Source organism: Ceratotherium simum, chromosome 5, assembly GCF_057802395.1.
Source record: "Ceratotherium simum simum isolate JZ-2026a chromosome 5, ASM5780239v1, whole genome shotgun sequence".
Classification (NCBI taxonomy): Eukaryota; Metazoa; Chordata; class Mammalia; order Perissodactyla; family Rhinocerotidae; genus Ceratotherium; species Ceratotherium simum.
Genome location: NC_141904.1, coordinates 5,176,644 through 5,197,413, shown reverse-complemented (window position 1 = coordinate 5,197,413; position 20,770 = coordinate 5,176,644). Strand labels below are relative to the sequence as shown.

Sequence of the window (20,770 nt, the reverse complement as noted above, 5' to 3'; positions counted from 1 at the left end):
CCATCATTTTTCCCCAGAATGGTTGGCTGAGGGGTAAAATCTCAACCTGAGCCTCAAAGTACTGTCTTGGGGGTGGGGTGGACATGGGAGTTGCCTTGCTGAGGAAGGGGAGGGCTAAGAGTGACCATCCCCACCTTTCTCAGCTAGGGAAATGGAAAGTTTATTGCCCAGTGGGTGTGAAAGTGGGCTGAAGCTTGGTTGGTACTGAATTCTCTAAGAGGTTTCTTCTGGAGACAGACAACTCAGTCTCGTCCTCTCACTTCAGCAAAGAAGTTATTTTTAAAAGCGCTTGGGAAGTTCCTCCTCCACTCTGCAGGTGGAAGGGCTCAGAGAAGGGAGTCATCAGTACAGCCACCCTCTAGGCCATAACGGAATTCCTGAAGGTTGGCGACCCCGTAGAAGTGGACAGGGGCTGCTGCCACCACCAGGACGTGGAAAACCTGATGAGACTGGAAGCATATGTCAAATTTTCCAGGAAAAAAGCGCTCAGGAATTCGAGCAGCATAAAGGCCAGCTCCGGTGATGTACATCACAGCCATGAGGAAGAACCAGCCCATCTGGCCCACGTGGTGGCCTTGACAAAGCCCTCAGTGAGAGTAAAGTGCATGGTGGGCACAACACTGCTCAAGTCAAGTCCCAGGAACACTCCTGCCCTTGTCTGCCAGTGCTTAGGAGTGGCAAACCCGTCCCACGGTGCCACGGTGCCACGGTGATGGCAGAAATATCCAGGACACAGACGATGGAGAGGTAGATGTGCCGTGGCTGTGGGCAGCAGTAGAAGCAGTAACAGAGCCAGGGGACGAAGCTCCCCACGATCAGTAGAGCAATCCCTGAATAATCCAGTTTGGAAAAAGTCCGAGAGACTTTCTCTGAATGACAATAGATGGTGTGAAAGAGTCAGGAGAAGCTGAGGCAGAGCACTGCACCCAAAAAGAACATCCCCAAAACCACCTTCTCCTGTAGAGGAGCCATGAAGTACATATTTGATCTGAGCATGGTCAAGATTCCCAAAAGAGAAACAGGACGAAACCAAGCAGATGGGTCCAAATGTTGCCAGTTTCGCTGTGGATGCGGAAGATGCTCTTGAAGCAGGCCTGAAGGAGGGCATGGGGGCTCTATGGCCATGTAGCAGGTAGTCACTGTCCTTCAGCCAGTCAGGAAGCACATCATGCGAGATGACCCTCCAACGCACCTCCCAGACCTTGTACGCGAACTCCTCCGTCTTCTCCATGGCATGGTGGGCTTGCAGGGGGAGTGTCAGTACCTGTACCTCCTCCTCCTCTTCCTGGGGCACTGGGCATGCTTACTCTTCTTCAGTCTCAAAACCCTGCAGCCTCAGCTTAGGGAAAGGTTGGGGTCTCTCAGCCCCAGGGGGCAGAGATCTCCCTGTGATGGTAGACAGGCCGGGCGGGCGGCCTCTGCTGAGGCCACGGCCTCTCGCTACATCCCGCGGCGCCCTCCCCGCGCCGGAAGGGGCGCGCCTACCTATCTTACTGGTTTTAATTGGTATTTCCTGGATTATTAGTGAGATCAAGCATCTTTTTATAGGATTATTAGTCAAGCAGGTTTCTTCTAGTTTGAATTGTCTTCTTTTTTGCCCATTTTTCTATTGGTTTGTTGGTTTTTAAAATATTGATTTGCAGGAATCTAGACACTAATCCTTATGTTCTTTGTGCTTGCTTTTTAATTGTAAGTTGCCTTTCAAAATTATGCCTGTTTAAATTTTAATGTAGCCCCCTTTTTTGATATTTTATATTTTCTCTGTCTTAAGTAAATCTTTCCTTACCCTGAAGTCTTGAAATATTGTCCTCCAACCCTGAAGTCTTGAAATATTGTCCTCCAAAAGATTTGTAAATTTTTCCCATGCCCCCTACTCCATGCTTAGGAGATCTTTACTTTCCCAGAATTACTTTATTGTGTAGTATTGTAAGATAAGCCCCTATTTCTTACATTTTTGAAATGAATAACCAACTATTAAAGCATCGTTATTGAATAGTCAAGATTTTACATGGAGATTTGTAATGCTAGCAAGGTCTCCTCGTAGACTCTCTATTTATTATCAATATAGTTGGAATAATTTAGTTACACATTAAAGGCCAGTCTCAGGAAGATCAAGCTTTTCTAGGTTTCTTGTTTCTATACTTTTAAGAAGTGGCTTGATAGGTATAGGAGATAATGATGTTTAGTAAAAAATTCAAAACAAGCTTTGTCTCTGAGAAGGAAGGCTTGATCAGTAGTCCTAGCATCATATTTCCTTAGTATACCTGTCAATGGCAAATCTTGTTTTCAGCAAAACACCTTTTGGGCTAGATTTACTGTGATCATTGTGTACAGTGTTTTTGTAATTTGGTGCTCAACGTATGTTCTTCATGTTGGTGAGAGGAAGACGTCGAGGATGAAGGTCAGGGGATACAGATTCGTCCTTGACTGAATCACTCTTAATATACAGAACAAAGGTACAAGTAAAGGGTTTTCCTTATATGATACGTGATTTATTTCTCCTTAGCATTATTCTTAAATTAGTACCCTACGTCATTACTAGTTAATTTTCCACAAACTAGACTTATTCATTGAAAATTAATTTACTAGTTAATTTTAGAATTCTTTTATAAGAAATGATTTTATTTAATGCAAAGGCTTGAGATTAGAAGAGAGATTTTTTTCCTAGTGAAGGGAAGTGCAAATATTGCAGGGACTCGTGGTTGTTTGGATGCCTTGTTTGTGATACCTGCTGTGCTTTGTTTGTAGAGAAGATGCTCAGCACCGGCTACTGTGTTCTCCCTCTCCGGACTCCCAACAGTTTTGTGGAGAAGTCTGCATTAAGGCTGAACGTGCTTGACTTTCTCTCTCTTAGGAACTGTTCACTGTCGAAATATCACCTTCAATTGGTAGACTAAAACAGAGGTCAGAGTTCCCTTTTTAAAGGATAAATAAGGAAACAACACCATCAAAATAGGGAGGAAAACCACCTGGCTATACATAAAATAGGAATTCTAAAGTCTAAAGACATTTTCAAATGCGCAAAGTTAGATGGTGTAAAAAGAATGCTTCTTCAGTGGATTTTGAGCTTTTGAAATAAACCTTTTCCTGTTAATTTCAAAGGTAATGATTGCTCATTCATTTATTAACTGAATCTGGGAATATAGCATTTCATTAGATGTAGAAAATAAGAATTAATTCATCATGACAATTCATCACTGAGCGAAGAAGTGTGGAGGTAGGAAGAGAGAGTAGGGGGAGGGCCTGAAAGTGTGCGTGGGCAGGTCTGCAGATATCCCACCCATCTGACGTGGAATTCCCAAAATCCAGCCTTGGTTCTTTTCCTTTCTTCCACAGTTTGGGCCCTTGTCTCTTCCACCATGCTTGGATCCCCCCCACATAGTTCTGTTTAGTCTCTACCGCCTTAGAAGTCAAAGGAGGCTTAGGTGTCTGATCTCATAAATCCATACACTCCCCCGACTTCCCTGTTCCGTTACTGGGCATCTTGGTTGTTTGATCACTTGGTAGTTTTCATTAGATTTTCTTGCTGACTTTCTCAATTTGATATGGTAAAAGAGTAATTTTTTATTCTTCTGCTTATGAAAAAAATATTTTTCTGGTTATAAGAGTAATATATGATCACCATAAAAATTAAGATAATACAGGACATGTATAAAGAATATGAAAATCATACATAATTCTGTAACCAAGGGATTATAGTGGTAGACATTTGGGTACAACTATGAGTTTTTATAGACCCATTTAAGCCTTCATTTAATGCATTTATATTGCATTATAATGCATCTATTTTGCACTTCTTAAAATTTGGCAATGTCATGGCATATCCAATATTATGGAGATCTTTTCCTATAAAAATATATGCATTCATATCATCACTAGAAATTCTGCAATTTATTACAATACTTAAGTTATACCATAATGTAGCCAATCACCTCTGTCACTGGACATTTAGATTGCTTTCACTTTGAAGATTATGAAATATTTTAAACATAGAATAGAGTAAGGGAATAATAGAATATCTCATATATCTACTACTTAGATGTTAATATTTTGCCATTTTTTTAAAGATGAAATAAAATGTTACCAATACTATTGGAATATTGTTTTTTTTTGGTAAGGAATATTGACCCTGAGCTAACATCTGTGCCAGTCTTCCTCTATTTTATATGTGGGTTGCCTGCCATAGCATGGCTTGATGAGTGGTGTAGGTCCACACCTGGGATCTGAAGCCGCAAACTTGGGCTACCAAAGCGGAGCACGCCGAACTTACCCACTACACCACCAGGCCAGCCCCAGGAATATTCTTTTTATTCTTCCAAATTCCATTCCTTTTTCTCCCTCTTCATAGATAATCATTATCCTGAAATTTATGTGTATCTTTCCCATTTATGTTATAAAACATTTTTTACCTCCTATATGCATTTATAAACATTGTTGTGCCTCCTTTTAAATTTTGTTTGGTCTCTTTTTAAACTTGCGTTTTTCATCCAACACTATATTTGAAATTTATCTATGTTGTTATATAGTGTTCATTCATTTTAACTGTTGCATAATACTCCGTTTTATGAATATGCCACAATTTATTTTTTCATTATTTTGTTGGTAGATATGTAAGATAGTTTTTTTGCTGTTACTGTGTTGCAGTGAACATCCTTAAAAATGTCTCCTTGTGTACATTATAGCTAGATGCCATTGCACGCTCAATAGATTAGTGAAAATAGCCTAACAATATCAATAGCTGGCAAGGATATGGGAAACCATATTGATTATGTGGCAATTTAGAAGGCAATCTTAGAGGACGTGTATTTCTATTGTAAACTCAAACCACTTAGAATTCCTCTTATTTTTAGAGAAACTATCTTGTTGGATGTAGCAAATCCTACAAGTATACCTCAGTCTTTTGAGCCAGTTTTCCACTCTGTTGGTTCAGGGTTTAGATTGAAATGACAATGTTTGATTGGATTTGTTTCTGAAGAATGATGATGTAGTAATGATGGTGGTGTGGTGTGTTACATATTAACTAAAAGGCATTGTCCACCAGAGGGCACAATCATTTTGTTTTCTGAAATGTCAAGATACAGCTATCCAGTGAGGCATTATGTCTGTGCTGAATGAGAGTCACATACCCGACGGCCTTTTCTTCAGAGAGCTTGAATGTGGTAAAAACAAAATCCTGAAAGACAACTCCTTCTGTGTTAAGTAAAACTCAAGGCTACAATCTTTAAATTTTAATCGTGTTATTTTTTAAGAATTAAATTCAGTAATAGAAAAACCAAAGGATTGTCAACCAGATATTATGATTTCTCTTTATTTAAATCTTTCAACATCAATTTGAGTGAAAAAGGAATTATTGGTCTTATTTCCTAGCTTTGCCCTGAACACCATGATGTATTGCCTTTTTTTTTTTTTTTCTTTTTAATGACAAGGTCACTAGCAAACTATTTAGGTCTGCAGATTAGTTTCGAATAGTTAACTTTGGGAGAAGATATTTGTTAATTTATATATAAATGTGAAATTCTATTTGCAATCAAGTTAATCGTATTTTGATGATATAAAGAAAGTTTTAGTAGATGTTTTAGCCAGCCCTGGTGGTCTAGTGGTTAAGATCTGGCGCTTTCACCACCTCGGCTGGGTTTGTGTCCTGGTCAGGGAACCACACCACCCATCTGTTGGTTGTCCTACTGTGGTGGCTGCATGTTGCTGTGAAGCTAGAAGCTATGCCACTGGGATTTCAAATACCAGCAGGGTCACTCATAGTGGACAGGTTTCAGTGGAGCTTCCAGACTAGACAGACTAGGAGGAAGGACCTGGCCACTCCCAGAAAAATTGGCCATGAAAACCCGATGAACAGCAGCAGAGCATTGTCTGATACAGCACTGGAAGGCGAGAGGATGGTGCAAAACTGGGCAGGGTTCAGCTCTGCTGAACAGGGTCGCTACGAGTCAGAATCCAGTCAGTGGCACTAACAACAAAAATAAATGTTTAACAAGATAAATTATATATAGATGGGACAGCCAGTATTCTAAAACCAAGACAAAAGAAAAACACACAAAAACAAGAAAGCATCTCCATAAGATAAAAACATCTCTTCTTGCTGTCTTCAGACATAGTACATTACTGGTTACAGTGGACTGCAGCCTCGTGTTTCTAGATGACCTTGTATTAGGTGATGTATATTTTCAACAGATATTACTTTTTTGGGTAAGAATTTAACCAACAATACTAATAGTAAAACTAGGAATATTTAAGATACAACCTAAGACATGCTAGAAACTGTCTAGTTCATCGAGCAGCCTCACGTCCTTATCTTTTTTTTTTTTCTCTAAGGAACATTCACCCTAAGCTAACGTATGTTGCCAATCTTCCTTTTTTTTTTGCTTGAGGAGGATTTGCTCTGAGCTAACATCTGTATCAGTCTTTCTCTGTTTTGTATGTTGGTCGCTGCCACAGCATGGCTGATGAGTGGTGTAGGTTTGTGCTTGGGGTCCGAACCCGTGAACCTGGGCTGCCAAAGCGGAGTGCACGAACTTAATCACTACACCACAGGGCCAGCCCCCTTATCTTTTTAAAATAACAACTATACTGAGATATAATGCATATACCATACAATTTGCCCATTTAAAGTGTACATTTCAATGGCTTTTAGTGTATTTAGAGTTATGCAACTATTACCACAATCAATTTTAGTACATTTCCATCACCCCAAAAAGAAACCCCATACCCGTTAGCAGTCATGCCCCATTTCTCCCCAACCCCTCCAGCCCCAGCCCTAGACAGTCATTAATTTACTTTCTGTCTCTATAGAGTTGCCTGTTCTTGACATTTCATTTATAAATAGAATCATATAATATGTGGCCTTTTGTTTCTAATTTCTTTTGCATAGCATGTCTTCAAGGTTCATCTGTATTGTAGGTTATATCAGTACTTTGTCTCTTCTGATGGCTGATAACATTCCATTGTATAGGTATACCACATTGTGTTTATCTCTTTATCAGTTAATAGACATTTGGGTTGGCTATTATGGATAATGCTGCTATGAATATCTGTGTATGTGTTTTTATGTGGACGTATGTTTTCATTTTTCTTTAGTATAAAACATATCTAAGAGTGGAATTGTTGGGTCATATGGTAACTCTATGTTTAACCTTTTAAGGAACTGCCAGACTGCTTTCCAAAGTGGCTGCACCATTTTCAGTTTCCACCAGCTGTGTATGGGGGTTCTAGTTTCTCCATGTTCTTGTCAAAACTTATTTTTTATCTGTCTTTTTTTTTTTATTATAGCCTTTCTGGTGGGTGACATGGTAGCTCGTCGTGGTTTGAATTTGCATTTCCCTAATGATTAGTGATGTTCAGCATCTTTTCATGTGCTTATTGGCCAGTCGTATATCTTCTTGAACTTTCCCACACTCTGTTTCAAATAAGTCAGTTTCTTTAGGAAGAGCTTTGGAGGTCTTTGTTCTTATGGACTGCCTCTCCCAGTGGGCAAACTTTCTGAGCCATTGCTCTGGAATTGGCTCCATTCAAAGTGTGTCAGCCTCACTGGTTTTCTTTCTAATCTAGGAAACTGCCTGTGCACTTACTATTTCCTGTGCTTGTTCTTCCATTATTAATATCTCTGTATCTGCTGGGTGGTTGCCTAGCATAAAAATATGTGTTCATTTTTCAGTGACACCCTGCTTTATGCACAGTGTGCTGGTTGGGGGTGGTTGTCCCTGGTCTTCTCTATTTGTCTCTCCCAGCGTGGATCCTCTGCCCTGCAGGTGAGCAAGGGTGAGGGTGATCAGGGCCCAGCGTTCTTGGCCTCGTGTACTTTGCCGCATTCACCAGAAGTTGAGCCTTTGCGATTTGGAGCTGGAGAGGATGAGAAATGGTGGTGACCTTCCCTTCCTGCTGAGATACCATATTTCTTAACTGGGAGCTGAGGGGAGAAGGAGCCCTGTTGTCTCTGCCACTACAATCCAGAGCGGAGCTTCCGTGTTGCTGAGTTAATGGGGTCTGGAGAGTGGGTTGTGACTCAAGTGCTACAAACTTCTGATTTTCTTGTCTCACTTCTCCTTTAGCGGAAATTTCGCATCAACCTAATAACTACCGTTCTTGGTTTAACCTAGCAGTTGTGTCAAATGAATTGATTCTCCCAGTCCTTGAAAATAATCTCTTTGATAATAAGGATATTCTTCCATATTCTCCTCTTTTGTAGAGATACTGTTTCAATATTAAGAGGATTTCTAACCTGAGACTTCTTTGTGTGATATACTTTATAAAAATTGAGTGACGACCAACTCTATCAAATATTGGAGAAGTGTGCGCATCCAGAATGATTGCAATTTTGTGGGAGTATTTTCTCTCTGTTCTGTCTGAACAATTTTACCAATATAAGTAGATATGAGCTATATTTAGTATTTATAAATTGAAATGTTGATAAATGTAAAACCAGGAAGGGGAATGTCATGAGCAACAAGTACTTGATCTTACTTATTTCTGTGTAGTACAGTGTCTGGCATAGAATGTAAATTTCTTGAAGGCAAAATCTTTATCTCTGGTAGTGTCTGGGTTATAGTCGGGCTTCAGTAAATATTTGTTCAATGAGTGAGTGCATCAGTAAAATAAAGAAAACTGCAATTAATGCTTCAGATTGACCTGTTGGGAATAAATTATGAAGTAGGGAATGGCCAAGATGTCCATAAATATATCGACCAGTTTGCTATCTTATGTGTTTATTAGTGTTCTTTAGTGAGCATGAAAAGCCATATTTAAGAACCTGGTAGCCTGGCCTTTGCTGTTTTTAGGGTGATTTATGCCATCTGTTTTCTGCTTGGCCTCAAAGGCTCTGTGGAGAAAAGTTGAGGATAAAAATTCCAACTTCAGGGTTTATTTTGTTCTCTGACAATAAGAGGTAGGTTGGAGATAAACCAACCTCTTGTGCTCGCCTTCACACTTTGATGACTAGCTCATCTTATTTTATGTGGCATTTAGGAGTAGTTATCGTATTGAGTACATCATACAGATCAGAGTTGCAAAACTGTTAACAGTTCCTTGGCATCAAGGGGAGCGTAGCTTGAACCGTAGCTGTGGTGATTGTTTATTACTTCTCCACCAGTATACGTTTTTGGCCTCACCACTATTCCCCAGCCTTTCCTCTCCCAAATTGAACATATTTTACCTGTAATATTTGACATATGTAATGATACAGAAGATGCTAAGAGAATTTGCTTTGTAATGGAATCTGAAAATGAATCCTTGTAAGGCAAGGAATCTTTTCTTAAAATAAATAATTATATTACTATCTGTTAGTTGGAATAAAAGTGTTGGAATAAGGTAAAAATTTTACTGCCTGGTTCTGTAAATATAGAACTGTCTTGGTTTGGTGGTATTAGTTCCCTTCTGGACACTTTGTCATTCACTATTTAAGGAGTTTGAGCTATTTTTCTTTGCCAAGTGTATTTGTTAAGCGCAGTTATCATCTTCATAACAATAATGAAAATAATAGCATTAAAGAATAATCTTTAGTCTCAGCAATCTCACCAAAATCATTTTCTTTTTGTGTTTGTGTTTAATTTGAAAGACACTGTGTTTTGGAGAAAAGAAACATGATTTAAGTCAGCCCTGGGCTTGGCTCACAGCACTGTCAGTTATCACCTGAGTGTTCTTAGGTATATTCCCTACTTTGAAGCTTTGGTTTCTTCTTTAAAACAGGGATGATAATGCCTGTGTGATTTGTGAGTATAAAGCTATCTGTGTATTCTAGGACTTAAGTTTAATTGTGATAGTTAACTTCAATAGCAGCAAATAACTTGGAACACGAGTTGTCTGTAAAGCACATTGCAGACTTTTGCATAATCTGATGAAAGATGCTGGGATGATAGGAGAAAATAGGAAGGTGTTAGAAAAAGAAGAGAAAAGGGCAAACTAGAATGCTAATAATTTTAATAAGCACTTTTGCCGTTGCAATGGTGATTATATTACCGCAATGCCAAAATTATTAGAGTGCTGGGCTGAGAATAGGGAAACCTGGAATTTAGTCCTGGTTTAATCCTTGTCTTTGCGAAGATGAGTAGTGTGCTAAAATGGGAAGAACATGGGCTTTTGGGTCAGAGTTGCTGGGCTTCAAAATCTGGTTTTATCACTGGGCAAGTTATTCAATTTCTTTAGGTTGTCTACTCATCTATAACAGTACATATCCAGAGGATGAGTGTGAGGAAAGAGGCTATTATTTATTATTTCCTTCTTTCTCGTGTTTTGGGTTTAATTTGCTCTTATTTTTTCTAGTTTCTTTAGATGCTTGTGGAGGACATTGATGTGAGACCTTTCCTTTTTTCTGATCTAGGTATTTAGTGCTGTGTATTTCCCTGTAAGTATTATTTTAGCTGTGTCCCACAAATTTTGGTAAGTTGTGTTTCTATTTTCATTTGCTTCAAATGTTTAGGGCTCATTTGCCCCTCTTCTGAGGCAATAGTCTGAGGACTCTCTGTGATGCTCTGTATTAGGAAGTCTTTCCCTTCTGGCTGGTAGGAACATGAACTATTCCCAGTGCTGTGTAACTCCAGGGCTTGTTCCGTTTACTCCCTCCTGATGGTTTTTTCGCAGTGTTCGTAGTTCCCTCACACACATACGCAGATTACTGCTCACCCAAGGACTTGAGTGGACGCCTCTACATATATCTGGAGCCCTCTCTCTTTGTGGCTCCCTCCTCCCCACGACTTGGCCCCACAAAAATCTAGCTGCCGTCGCCTCCTCAAACCCTTAACTCTGTCTCCTCAGCTCATTGAGACCACCAGACTCTGTTGGGTTCCTGTGCCCTGTTCTGAGGCCTGGAATCTCTGCATGCGGGGAGCTGAGGTGTTTGTGGGGCTCATCTCATTTGTTTCCCTCTTCTCTGGAATCACTGTCCGGCGCTATCTATTGTCCGTTGTTTGAAAGCTCACGTTTAATATCTTTTGTTTGGTTTCCTAGTTATTTGAAGCAAGAGGGTAAAAGTAGCCCCTATTATTCCGTCATGGCTGGGAAGTGGAAATTCAACTTAGCATCCAGTAGGTAATCAATAAGTGCTAATTATCAAATCCTTTAAAAACAAATCACTCAAAAATTCCCATTTGAGGAAATTAAGATGGGTGATTTCAGAGCTGCATATCGACATTGTATAAATCATTATGCTGTTTTTTCCTTTTTTTCTTGTTTGTTTTTAATCTCAGTACAATTAATAAACAAGTATAGTAGTCTGTGACCTTTTTTTATTAAAGCTTTGATGTTCTTAGAATTTTAACATGAGCCAAATTTTGGTTCTAATGCTTTTTGAACTTTTTCAGAAATAATATGTTTTAAAAAGTATGTAGTTGGTCTAAATTTTAAGTATTCTTTTAATGTTTTTAGTTATTAATGGGCTTATTGTATTTTTTGACATCTTTTAATCAGACTTTGTTAAAATCTAAAATCTAACTCATTGATAAAATATATAACCAAAATGGTTATTGGGGAGAATTCTAGCAGAGTATACGAGATGTAACTTTGAGATGACAGATATTCAGTTACTGCTCTGAATAACGCTGCAAATGTAGTATCTAATTTGTGAGGAGTTTTGTGTGTGTGTGTGTGTGTGAGGAAGACCAGCCCTGTGCTAACATCTGCCAATCCTCCTCTTTTTTTGCTGAGGAAGACTGGCCCTGGGCTAACATCCGTGCCCATCTTCCTCCAGTTTATATGGGACGCTGCCACAGCATGCGTGAGGAGTTTTTAAAAACCTTCTTTTAATCCAGTTAAGGGCTTAACTTTTAGTATATAACCCTCAGATTCCTGTCTTATTCAGTGCTTTCTTCAGTGATGTTCAGGAAGACATGGAAGGTATGGCTATCGAATTCACAGGTGGCATGGAACTGGGAATGGTTAATATACTAGTGTTTTGCCCTTGAGTCTTAAAAGATAGGTACTGAAAAGAGGAGAAGTATACCTTAGTAGTAACATATGTCAAAAATCTGTTGAAACCACTGTGATGTGTTTTCAGTTTTACAGTGCATCAATAGATGTATAATGTCTAGAACAAGTTAAGGAGTGGTAGTTCCTATCTGTGTTATACTGGTCAGATCACTTCCAGTAGTATGTTCAGGTTTTGGCCAAACTGAAATATAGTCAAGTTTAAGAACCAAGGCAAATGCCACTTTTTCCTGTTACTGAATCCCATAGTTAGAATGATTTGCTCTGTTCTGTGCAGTTGTACTGCATGTTGTTTAGACATGGTTTTCTCCTATCTTATTGGATCTCTTAGTTCTTTCCAGGTATTGATTACTGGGGTAGGGACTCAGTCTTGCTCATCCATCCTAGTACTTGAACAGAGCCCTCGTGAAATGAGACCGGTGTATTTAGAGCATAGTGTTAAAGAAATGTAAAGTAATATGATATGAGTAATGATTAAGGGACCTTTGGCTGCATAAGAGGAGAGTAATCTCCAGCTCTTTGTGAAAAAGAAATGACATGTGCCCTGTATGTGAAAGTTACTGGTAGATTTTGGAAGAATGATCTACTAAAGAATTAGAGAAAAGGGCAGTGGATATTTTTAACATTCCAGAAAGTGTTGATATAAATAAATTTATCTGTCTCACATTAGGAAAATGTTAGCTGATAAAGTCTGATCAGTGAAACTCTTTTTGGTCTATGTTTGAATGTAAAAATTATGACAGAAAGATTCTGTTGACATCTTCATCATTTGAAGTATTTGTTTCTTGGCCACTCTTATTTAAAGGACCAGAGAGTTCTGTCAAATTAATTGACAAAGCCTATTATACTACCTTGTAGACTTTGTGGATGAAACAAAGTAAATTTGCACTTAGTTTTAAGTGACTCACATCTGAGGGAAGGATAGGAATTTGTAAGCTATTTAGCAAGTTATTCGTTTTAGCATCCACAGGAAAGATAATATTTAATAATTTAAGACCTGGTTTTAAAAATTTTATTGAGGTCATAATAGTTTATAACTGTGAAATTTCAGTTGTACATTATTATTTGTCACTCACCATATAAATGTGCCCCTTCACCCCTTGTGCCCACCCCTGACCCCCTCCCCCCGGTAACCTCTAATCTGTTCTCTTTGTCCATGTGTTAGTTTATCTTCCACACATGAGAGAAATCATATGGTGTTTTAAGACCTGTTTTTTTTTTAAAGGCTTCAGTCAGTTTTCCATTAATGCAAATAGATTGTTTTTCTGGACTTTTAGCTTATGTGTATTTGATTTTTGTAAATTTTCTTAAGTTTAAAAATAATACAGGCTTCTCATAACGGATTCAACAATACGGAAATGATTAAAAGGCAAATACCCTTTCGCAGTTCCACTTGTAGACCCTTTTTTGTGTCGGTACATAGCATAAATTTATTGATTCTAAGGTTCATTTTATTACCCCATATTTTAACATCTCTTTAGAAATTGGGATATGTTTCAATTGCTGTCCGCCAGGTGGCAGTCATGATGGAGCTGTCATCACCTGGACATGGGAAATTTGGCCGTTCATATTGTCTTCACTTCAGTTGAGTTATATGCCTTGTTGGTATTATATGGATTGAGTTTAATTGCTGTTATAAGTGTCTTGAACTGCACTGCAGTAGTCCCTCCTTATCCGTTGGGGATACGTTCCAAGACCCCCCACTGGATGCCTGAAACTGCAGATAGTAAACCCTATATATACTGTTTTTTCCTGTTTATACATTCCTGTGATAAAGTTTAATTTATAAATTAGGCACAGTAAGAGATTAACAATAATAACTAAAAATGGAAAAATTATAACAATATACTTAATAAAAGTTACTGTAGATCTTAGCAACCTCGACATACGATTTTTTTCTTTTCTTAGTAAGTCAAGAACTTTTACCTTTTTACTTAAAGGAAGCGCTTTATTGGCTTCTCTTTGGCATATCTGAGTTGCCACCATCACTATTCTTGCACTTTGGGGCCATTATTAAGTAAAATAAGGATTACTTGAACACAAGCACTGCGATACCATGACAGTTGATCTGATAATGAGCCGGCTACTGAGTGGGTAATGGATGGCGCATACAGCATAAATACGCTGGACAAAGGAATGATTTACATCCTGAATGAGGTGGAGCAGGACTGCATGAGATTTCATCATGCTACTCAGAGTGGTGCACAATCTAAAACTTATAAATTGTTTATTTCTGGAATTTTCCGTTCAATATTTTCTGACCACAGGTAACCGAAACTGTGGAAAGTGAAACCACAAATAAGGGGGGACTACTTCATGTGATCTGGCATTAAAGCAAAAAGTTAATTTGTGTGCAAAAAGGCACAGAAAAGGCAGCAGGATGTAAATATAACATGAGTGAAATATTTATTATTGTAAGGATAACCACAGTTCTGTTTCCGTGCAAGTGAAAACCAAGTGCTTAATGGAATCAAGAAGGGGAGCTATTCTATGAGTAAATGAAAGTGTGATGTATTTTATTCCTGAAACACGTGCAAAAGCATTCCCTATCACAAGCCCAGCAATGCAACTTAAGGCAGGAGAAATTGCCAAATCCTGTGGAATAGATGGTTGGTGTGAGCAGTTCACACGCCGTACAGGACTATTGTTAAGGCACTGTGTCATAGCTTTAATTGCTCATTTCTTCTTATAAATGAATTTAATGAATTTGAACATCTTTTTATGTGCTTATTCAGTGTTTTACATCTGTTGAGAGAGTCATTTGGTTTTTCTGTGTTAATCTATTAATATAACATTTTATATTAATACGTTTTCTGATGTAAAACCATCCTGTATTTCTGGGAACATAACTTGGCTATTTTCTTTTTAAATTAATAGTTATGTTGTGGACATCTTTCCAATTTAGTATTTATAGATTTACTTCATTCTTTTTAATGGCTCCGTTATTTTTCTGTTGTATGAATATACTATAATTTTTTTAAATGGCTGCCTTATTGATGTGCATGATTTCCAGTTTTTGCTGTTAAAATCAATGTAGCAGGGAACATCTATCTGCATGTACCTTTATATATTCAGGCTAGTATTTCTAGAGAATAAATTCCTAGAAATGCTATGCATTTTCATTGTTAATAACATGAAAGAAATTTATAAGTTAATTTAAAAAAAATTATTTGCTTGGTTTGGAAATGTCGATCATTGTTAGAAAATATACCATCATGCTAACAGTGGTTGTCTTGGGGTGGTGGGCTTATGCACGATTTTTTTTTTTTAATTTTCATAGTAAAAATGGAAGTTACTTTAAAAAACTAAATGCTTATGAAACGAAATACTACTCTAGAGGTTCTGGGATTGTGAGCAGTTGGAGGGTAGGAATTGTTGTGGCTGCCAGATAATGCATCTAGCCCAATGCAAAACACATGAAACAAATTCAAAAGATGTTTGTAGAAGTAAGTTGAATTGATTTTTTGAGTTTAACAGAGAATAAACTTATTGCCAATTCTTTTTCAGGGTTTTTTGATTAACTCAAAACCAGAGAATGCCTGTGAACCCATAGTGCCTCCACCACTGAAGGACAATTCATCTGCCACTTTCATCGTGTTAATTAGAAGACTTGATTGTAATTTTGATGTAAAGGTAATGTTTGCTTTCTTCATTTTTTTTGTTACTGTTTGTTTAGTTATCTAACTTAAAATTCTCCCTTGTTTCAGAAAGGATTTAAGAAAGTTTACACAATTCGTTCAGATTAAAAAAGAAAGGAGTGAGGACAAAAGGCAAATGAGGAGATAGTGAAGGCAAGAAAGACAGGAGCAGGTTTACTGAAGTCTTACTCATTGCTACAAAATTTACTCTAAAGAAGCAAATTGACTAGGATATAAATAATTACTGTTGGTTCTAAGAATTTTCAGATGGTTGTTGGGCATCTGGAACTGTGGTTTAATAGTGGAATCTTGCTTGATCTAACCTGGGAATGGAACCGTCAACCTTTAGTTTTATGCTTTCACCCTTCCGGTGTCAATGCTACACCTATATCCATATCCGTGTTGACACTTGGGTTTCTCTTTTATAATAAGCTGACTCTGTCACCTGTTAAAGTTTGTCTCTCTGGAGTGGCTTAAGCTGGCATTTCAGGTAGTAAAACAAACTTTGCTATAGGACCTCCCTCATGATCATCAGTGCTGCTCTAAAGGTATGGTTTTTTGATACTTTAATAGTCTTTACAAACCTGTTTTTGGGTTGCCCTTGGCAGAAGAGCCACATTGAGGCTTGCATAAAAATAAGCCTGGATGTTACTTTTACTGGACTACCTCAGACCTGAGTTTTGTGGAGTATCTTGCATGTATCTTAGAGAATAGACACGGGATATTGTTTCATGTACTTGCCATTGCTTGATCTTAGATGATTATCTGTTCAGTAGGAAAGGACTGAATTTTGTCTGTGCTCCTTTCATTTCATGAAAGACATGACACCTCCATAATAAACTTATTAAAGGAATAAGATAATAACTGTAAAGGACTTTGAAAATGTAGAGCACTTTGCAAATGGTGGGTATTGCTACTATTGCGTATTAGTTCCAAATGTAAACTCTCAATTGCCTTTAGATGGGGAATAAATTAGAGCTTGAAGTCAAGTATAGTAGATTTCTTGCTCTTCAAAGTTATTTGTTATATCTTTTATAGTAGTTTAAATTTAAACCATTGTAATAGTTGATCTAGAACTAAACTATAATAATTGCAGATTATTTCAACAAAAATGAAATATTATTGTAATATTTCATTAACTTCTTGCCACTAAGAAATTAAAAGTAAACCAAGTCTGCTGATTCCGAGGTTTATTGCACTATTATGCTGTGTAATTTTTGGCTCAGTCCAGTCTTTGGTAACTGGAAACTAGAATATGTTTTTTTTTTTTAAATAACTTTCTTTTTTAGCTGGGGATGGGAGGTGGTTCACTGCAAATTTTAGGGAAATAGTGTGATTGAGTATTTATTTTTGATGGTGAAAACACAGCTCAGAAGTGAATAGGTAGGCTTGTTAGTCCTCCTGTCCTGTTAGTGGATCGTCATCGTGAGTCTCAGTACTTCTAATGGAGTTTCATGATTTAGCTGTTACGCCAGGTCATCTCTTTCCACTGCCTTGAACCTCATGCTGCAGCCACACCACTACTTCAAGTTTCGCAACTTGCTATGCCATGCTGACTACACCTTTGTGCCTTTACGTACTATTTTCTCTGTTTAAGATCTCTGTCCTCTACCACCTGTATTTCTGACTGTTTCATCATATAAGTGCCAGCTGAGGATGTTCACTCCTCTGGAAGCTGTACTTTTCCTCTTACCTCTCTCTGGCAGAGCAGTCATTCTAGCTCGGTGTGCCGCCCTTCCACTTTGTAAATACCTCCTTTATTGCTCTTTATCACATTATTTTTTTATTATATATATTTCACATATATGTGAGTTTACTGTGTTCAGAGGTCAAGTTTTAATTATATTTATACGTCTAACTTGTATCATAGTGCATAGTAGGAGAGCAATAAACGTTTGTTAAATCAAAAGGCTTAGTAGTAAGCCTTTTGCTTATGTGTATAATGCATTCTTTGAAAACATGTACATGTAAAACCGTTTAAATTGAGGATTTTCATCTTAGAAAGGAAAATGTTAAAAAATTTCCCATTATTATATCTTATCATGTAGACATAGTCTTAGTGGATAGGATTCTAGTCTGTTGTACATGTTCTTTAACTTCATTCTTTTTTCCCTCACAAATAAACAGCAGAGTACATTATAGCCATGTAAGGCTATTTCTGTCTTTGTCTCAGTTGTATTAAATTTGTGCGACATCAGTTTATAGAGGAGACACATTGATTTTAATCAAGGTCTGGAAACAGGCCACATACATTTGAATCTCATCTTTATCATTTATTAGCAGTGTGATCTTGGGCAAGTTATTTTGCCTCTGTGTGTCTCAATTTCTTTATCTATAAAATAGCAACTATAATATTCCCTAGATCGTAGGATTGTTATGAGGTTCAAATGAAATAATCAGTGTTAAATGCTTATCCAGCAGTGCCTTGCACGCAGTAAGTAGGCAATAGGTATTAGCCGTTGATGTTTTACACTTTTTAGCATTGTTTTAAAATAGAACAGTGAAGACGGCAAAGATGCTGACTGTATTAGGCCAAGAAGTCCCACAGTCTGCTGTGTGCAAGCTGGAGACCCAGGAAAGCCAGGTCTGTAATTCAGTCCAGGTCCACAGACCTGTGAACCAGGGGAGCTGATGGTGTAAGTCCTGGAGTCCAAAGGCCCCAGACCCAAGAGGTCTGATGTCTGAGGGCAGGAAGAGGTAGATGTCAGGGGGAGAGAGGGAATTCGCCCTCCCTTTGCCTTTTGTTCTGTTTGGGTCCTCAATGAATTGGATGGTGCCTGCCCACATTGCTGAGGGTGGATCTTCTTGACTCAGTCTACTAAATCAAATGCCACTTTCTTCCAGAATCCCCTCACAGACACATCCCAAGATAATGTTTTGCCAGCTTTCTGGGCATCTCTTAGTCTAGTCAAGTTGACACATAAAAGTAACCATCACACTGACCTTTCAGAAGCTAAATTATTGGCTTATAAGTCACACTGTGATATAGTAACTCAGTGTCAGTTGATGTGCAAAATTTCTAATTTCTCTTATGAAGGACAGTTTAGTCATGCCAATGTGTAATGTATAAAATATAAGTTTCTTAAATATATACGAGTAAGAATTATGGATCACCAGTCAAGGTAGTGTGAATAGATAAGGATAAATTCATGATGGTTATTGGAAAAACAACTGGAATCTCTTCCCAAAGAGAATTTCCCTTCTAAGAGTGGTCACTGGTAGAGAGACTGTTAGCTTTATTAGCTATAATCTTCAGATCAGAAATCTATGCCTGTATTCTCTGGGCTTCCAAATTGATGATTATATATGGTTTTGTATTAGGTATGTTGTGGAACCTAATCATTTACAATGTTTGTACAGTACTTCTTTTCTGGATTGCAAATAAATAGCTCTTTGTAGATCATCAATAGTGGTTCATTCATATATATACACAATTTTGTATGAATGCGTTGGCTTAAGAAAATAGTTAGAAAAAGAACTAATTTCCTTATTCTTGATGTAGCATCCTGGGCCTGAGTATTAGAAAAGCTTAATTCAGCACCATACAGAGTGCTGCAGCTGGTAGTAGTTGCAAGGTTATTTATTTTTTTTCCATGCCTTCTATCCAAAGTGAAACCCAGATTATCTCAGACAAATGAGAATTGGCTCTATTTTACAAAGCTGTCCTTGCAGAAAGGAACCCTTTCCATTGTAGACAGCAGAAGAGAAAGGAAGTAGAAATAAAATTTTATCAAGGTATTTCAAATGATTAATGGTGGTGAGTATTTCAGGGTTTACTTTTTGTAATTGTTAAGATTTTGTTTGAAGGTGAATTGTACTATAATTAAAGAGAACTAGACTTCTCTTATTTCTTCCTTAAAAGTAAATGATGACGTGAAAGTTGTGTGCTACAATAAAGAAAATGGCAGATTTTCCGTATACAAACTATCCCAAGTGTTTGTGACTCAGCGATAGCCAATAAGACAGCAGAAATGCAATTAGCAATTTTTGGAGGGTAGGAAATTGCATTGTTCATAACATTCTAAAATAGAGAGAGCACTGTTTTAATTTTTTATCTTTTGTCGAAAGAAGCACATTTGAGCCTTTTAATCTGTCTTGCCCTGAAAAGATGCAGCAAAACCCAGGCTCATAATCAGTATTTGGACATGTGGGATGTCCAGAAGGCCAGTAGGAACAGCTACTGATTACATGCCAGCTGCTTATTCTCAAAACAATCACTTTTACTCACACTGACAAAAACTGTATCCTCTGAAAAACACTGCTCTTTAGAGGAAAAGCAAAACAGTGTTATTTTGTTAATCTTTGTACAATGCTGTTCTTTACTGTGACAAAATATAACTGTTTGAAAATGTTAGTTTTTGATGGGTATTTGAAGTTAAAAAAGGGCTCATTGGTAAATAAATTAAGGCTATCTTAAATCTTTCAATTAGAAAAATGACTTTGTAGCGTTTTGAGGCAGAGAGTTCTCAGAAGACTTGAATTGACATCCCAGTGGGAAATATGACATTTTTTAAAAATTGTAAAAATATGTAATCACGTAAAATAGATCTTTTCAGAACTACACAAATTTCTGTGTTTATAACCAAATAAAGATTAGTTATCAGAAATATGTCCATTGTTATTGCAGTCCAAGATATTTCTACCATATGGTTTTAATGCTAGGTTAACAATTTCTTTGAATAGGCAATTTACTTTATTTTAACTGAACTCTAGGCAAGCTTGCTAAACAGAAATGGTGTAGTGCATGTACTTCTGCCAAATTTTATTACCATTTTATGCTCTAATGATTATTTTTGAAAAAGTGCGCTGCAAAGCCATATAGGCCAGTTATCAGGAGGCTGAAAGAACGTAGATGTTATTCCCTCCACCTTTGTTTTTTGTTGGCGTGGATGGAGTTGCATTTGGATTGTAAATGATGTGTTGGTACTCATTTTCTGTTGGAATGTGACTTTTACAAAACTAAGCTGGGGTTCATACCCCTGCTTTACCTGACTTCTGCCTCTCTCCCTGTACTTAGCCTGTCTTCTCACCTTAACCTTCAAGACTTTACAAGTCTCCATGTACGCTGAACAGTCTTTCTCCCTCTGTCTTGTTTTCTACTATGTCCTTCATTTGGAATATCCTCCCTCTGCTTGTCTGTCTGGGAAATCCCTTTTTATTTTAGGTCTAAAATGAAGTTATCATCTCCTGTCCGAAACCTTTCCTAA

The 20,770-nt window shown here is 37.7% G+C and overlaps 1 protein-coding gene and 1 pseudogene across 4 annotated transcripts in view; one reads left to right on the top strand and one right to left on the bottom strand.

Moving 5' to 3' along the window:
* The window catches only part of RNF13 (ring finger protein 13), a 149,373-nt gene that overhangs the window by 48,961 nt on the left and 79,642 nt on the right, over positions 1-20,770 (top strand). For all 4 annotated transcript variants that reach the window (XM_004419257.3, XM_087430402.1, XM_087430403.1 and 1 more), the window contains one exon: positions 15,433-15,558. In XM_004419257.3, the coding sequence (XP_004419314.1) occupies positions 15,433-15,558 (126 nt within the window). Of the gene's footprint in view, positions 1-15,432; positions 15,559-20,770 lie in introns of those variants that run through there.
* On the bottom strand, positions 327-1,865 carry LOC106802145 (adiponectin receptor protein 1 pseudogene; annotated as a pseudogene).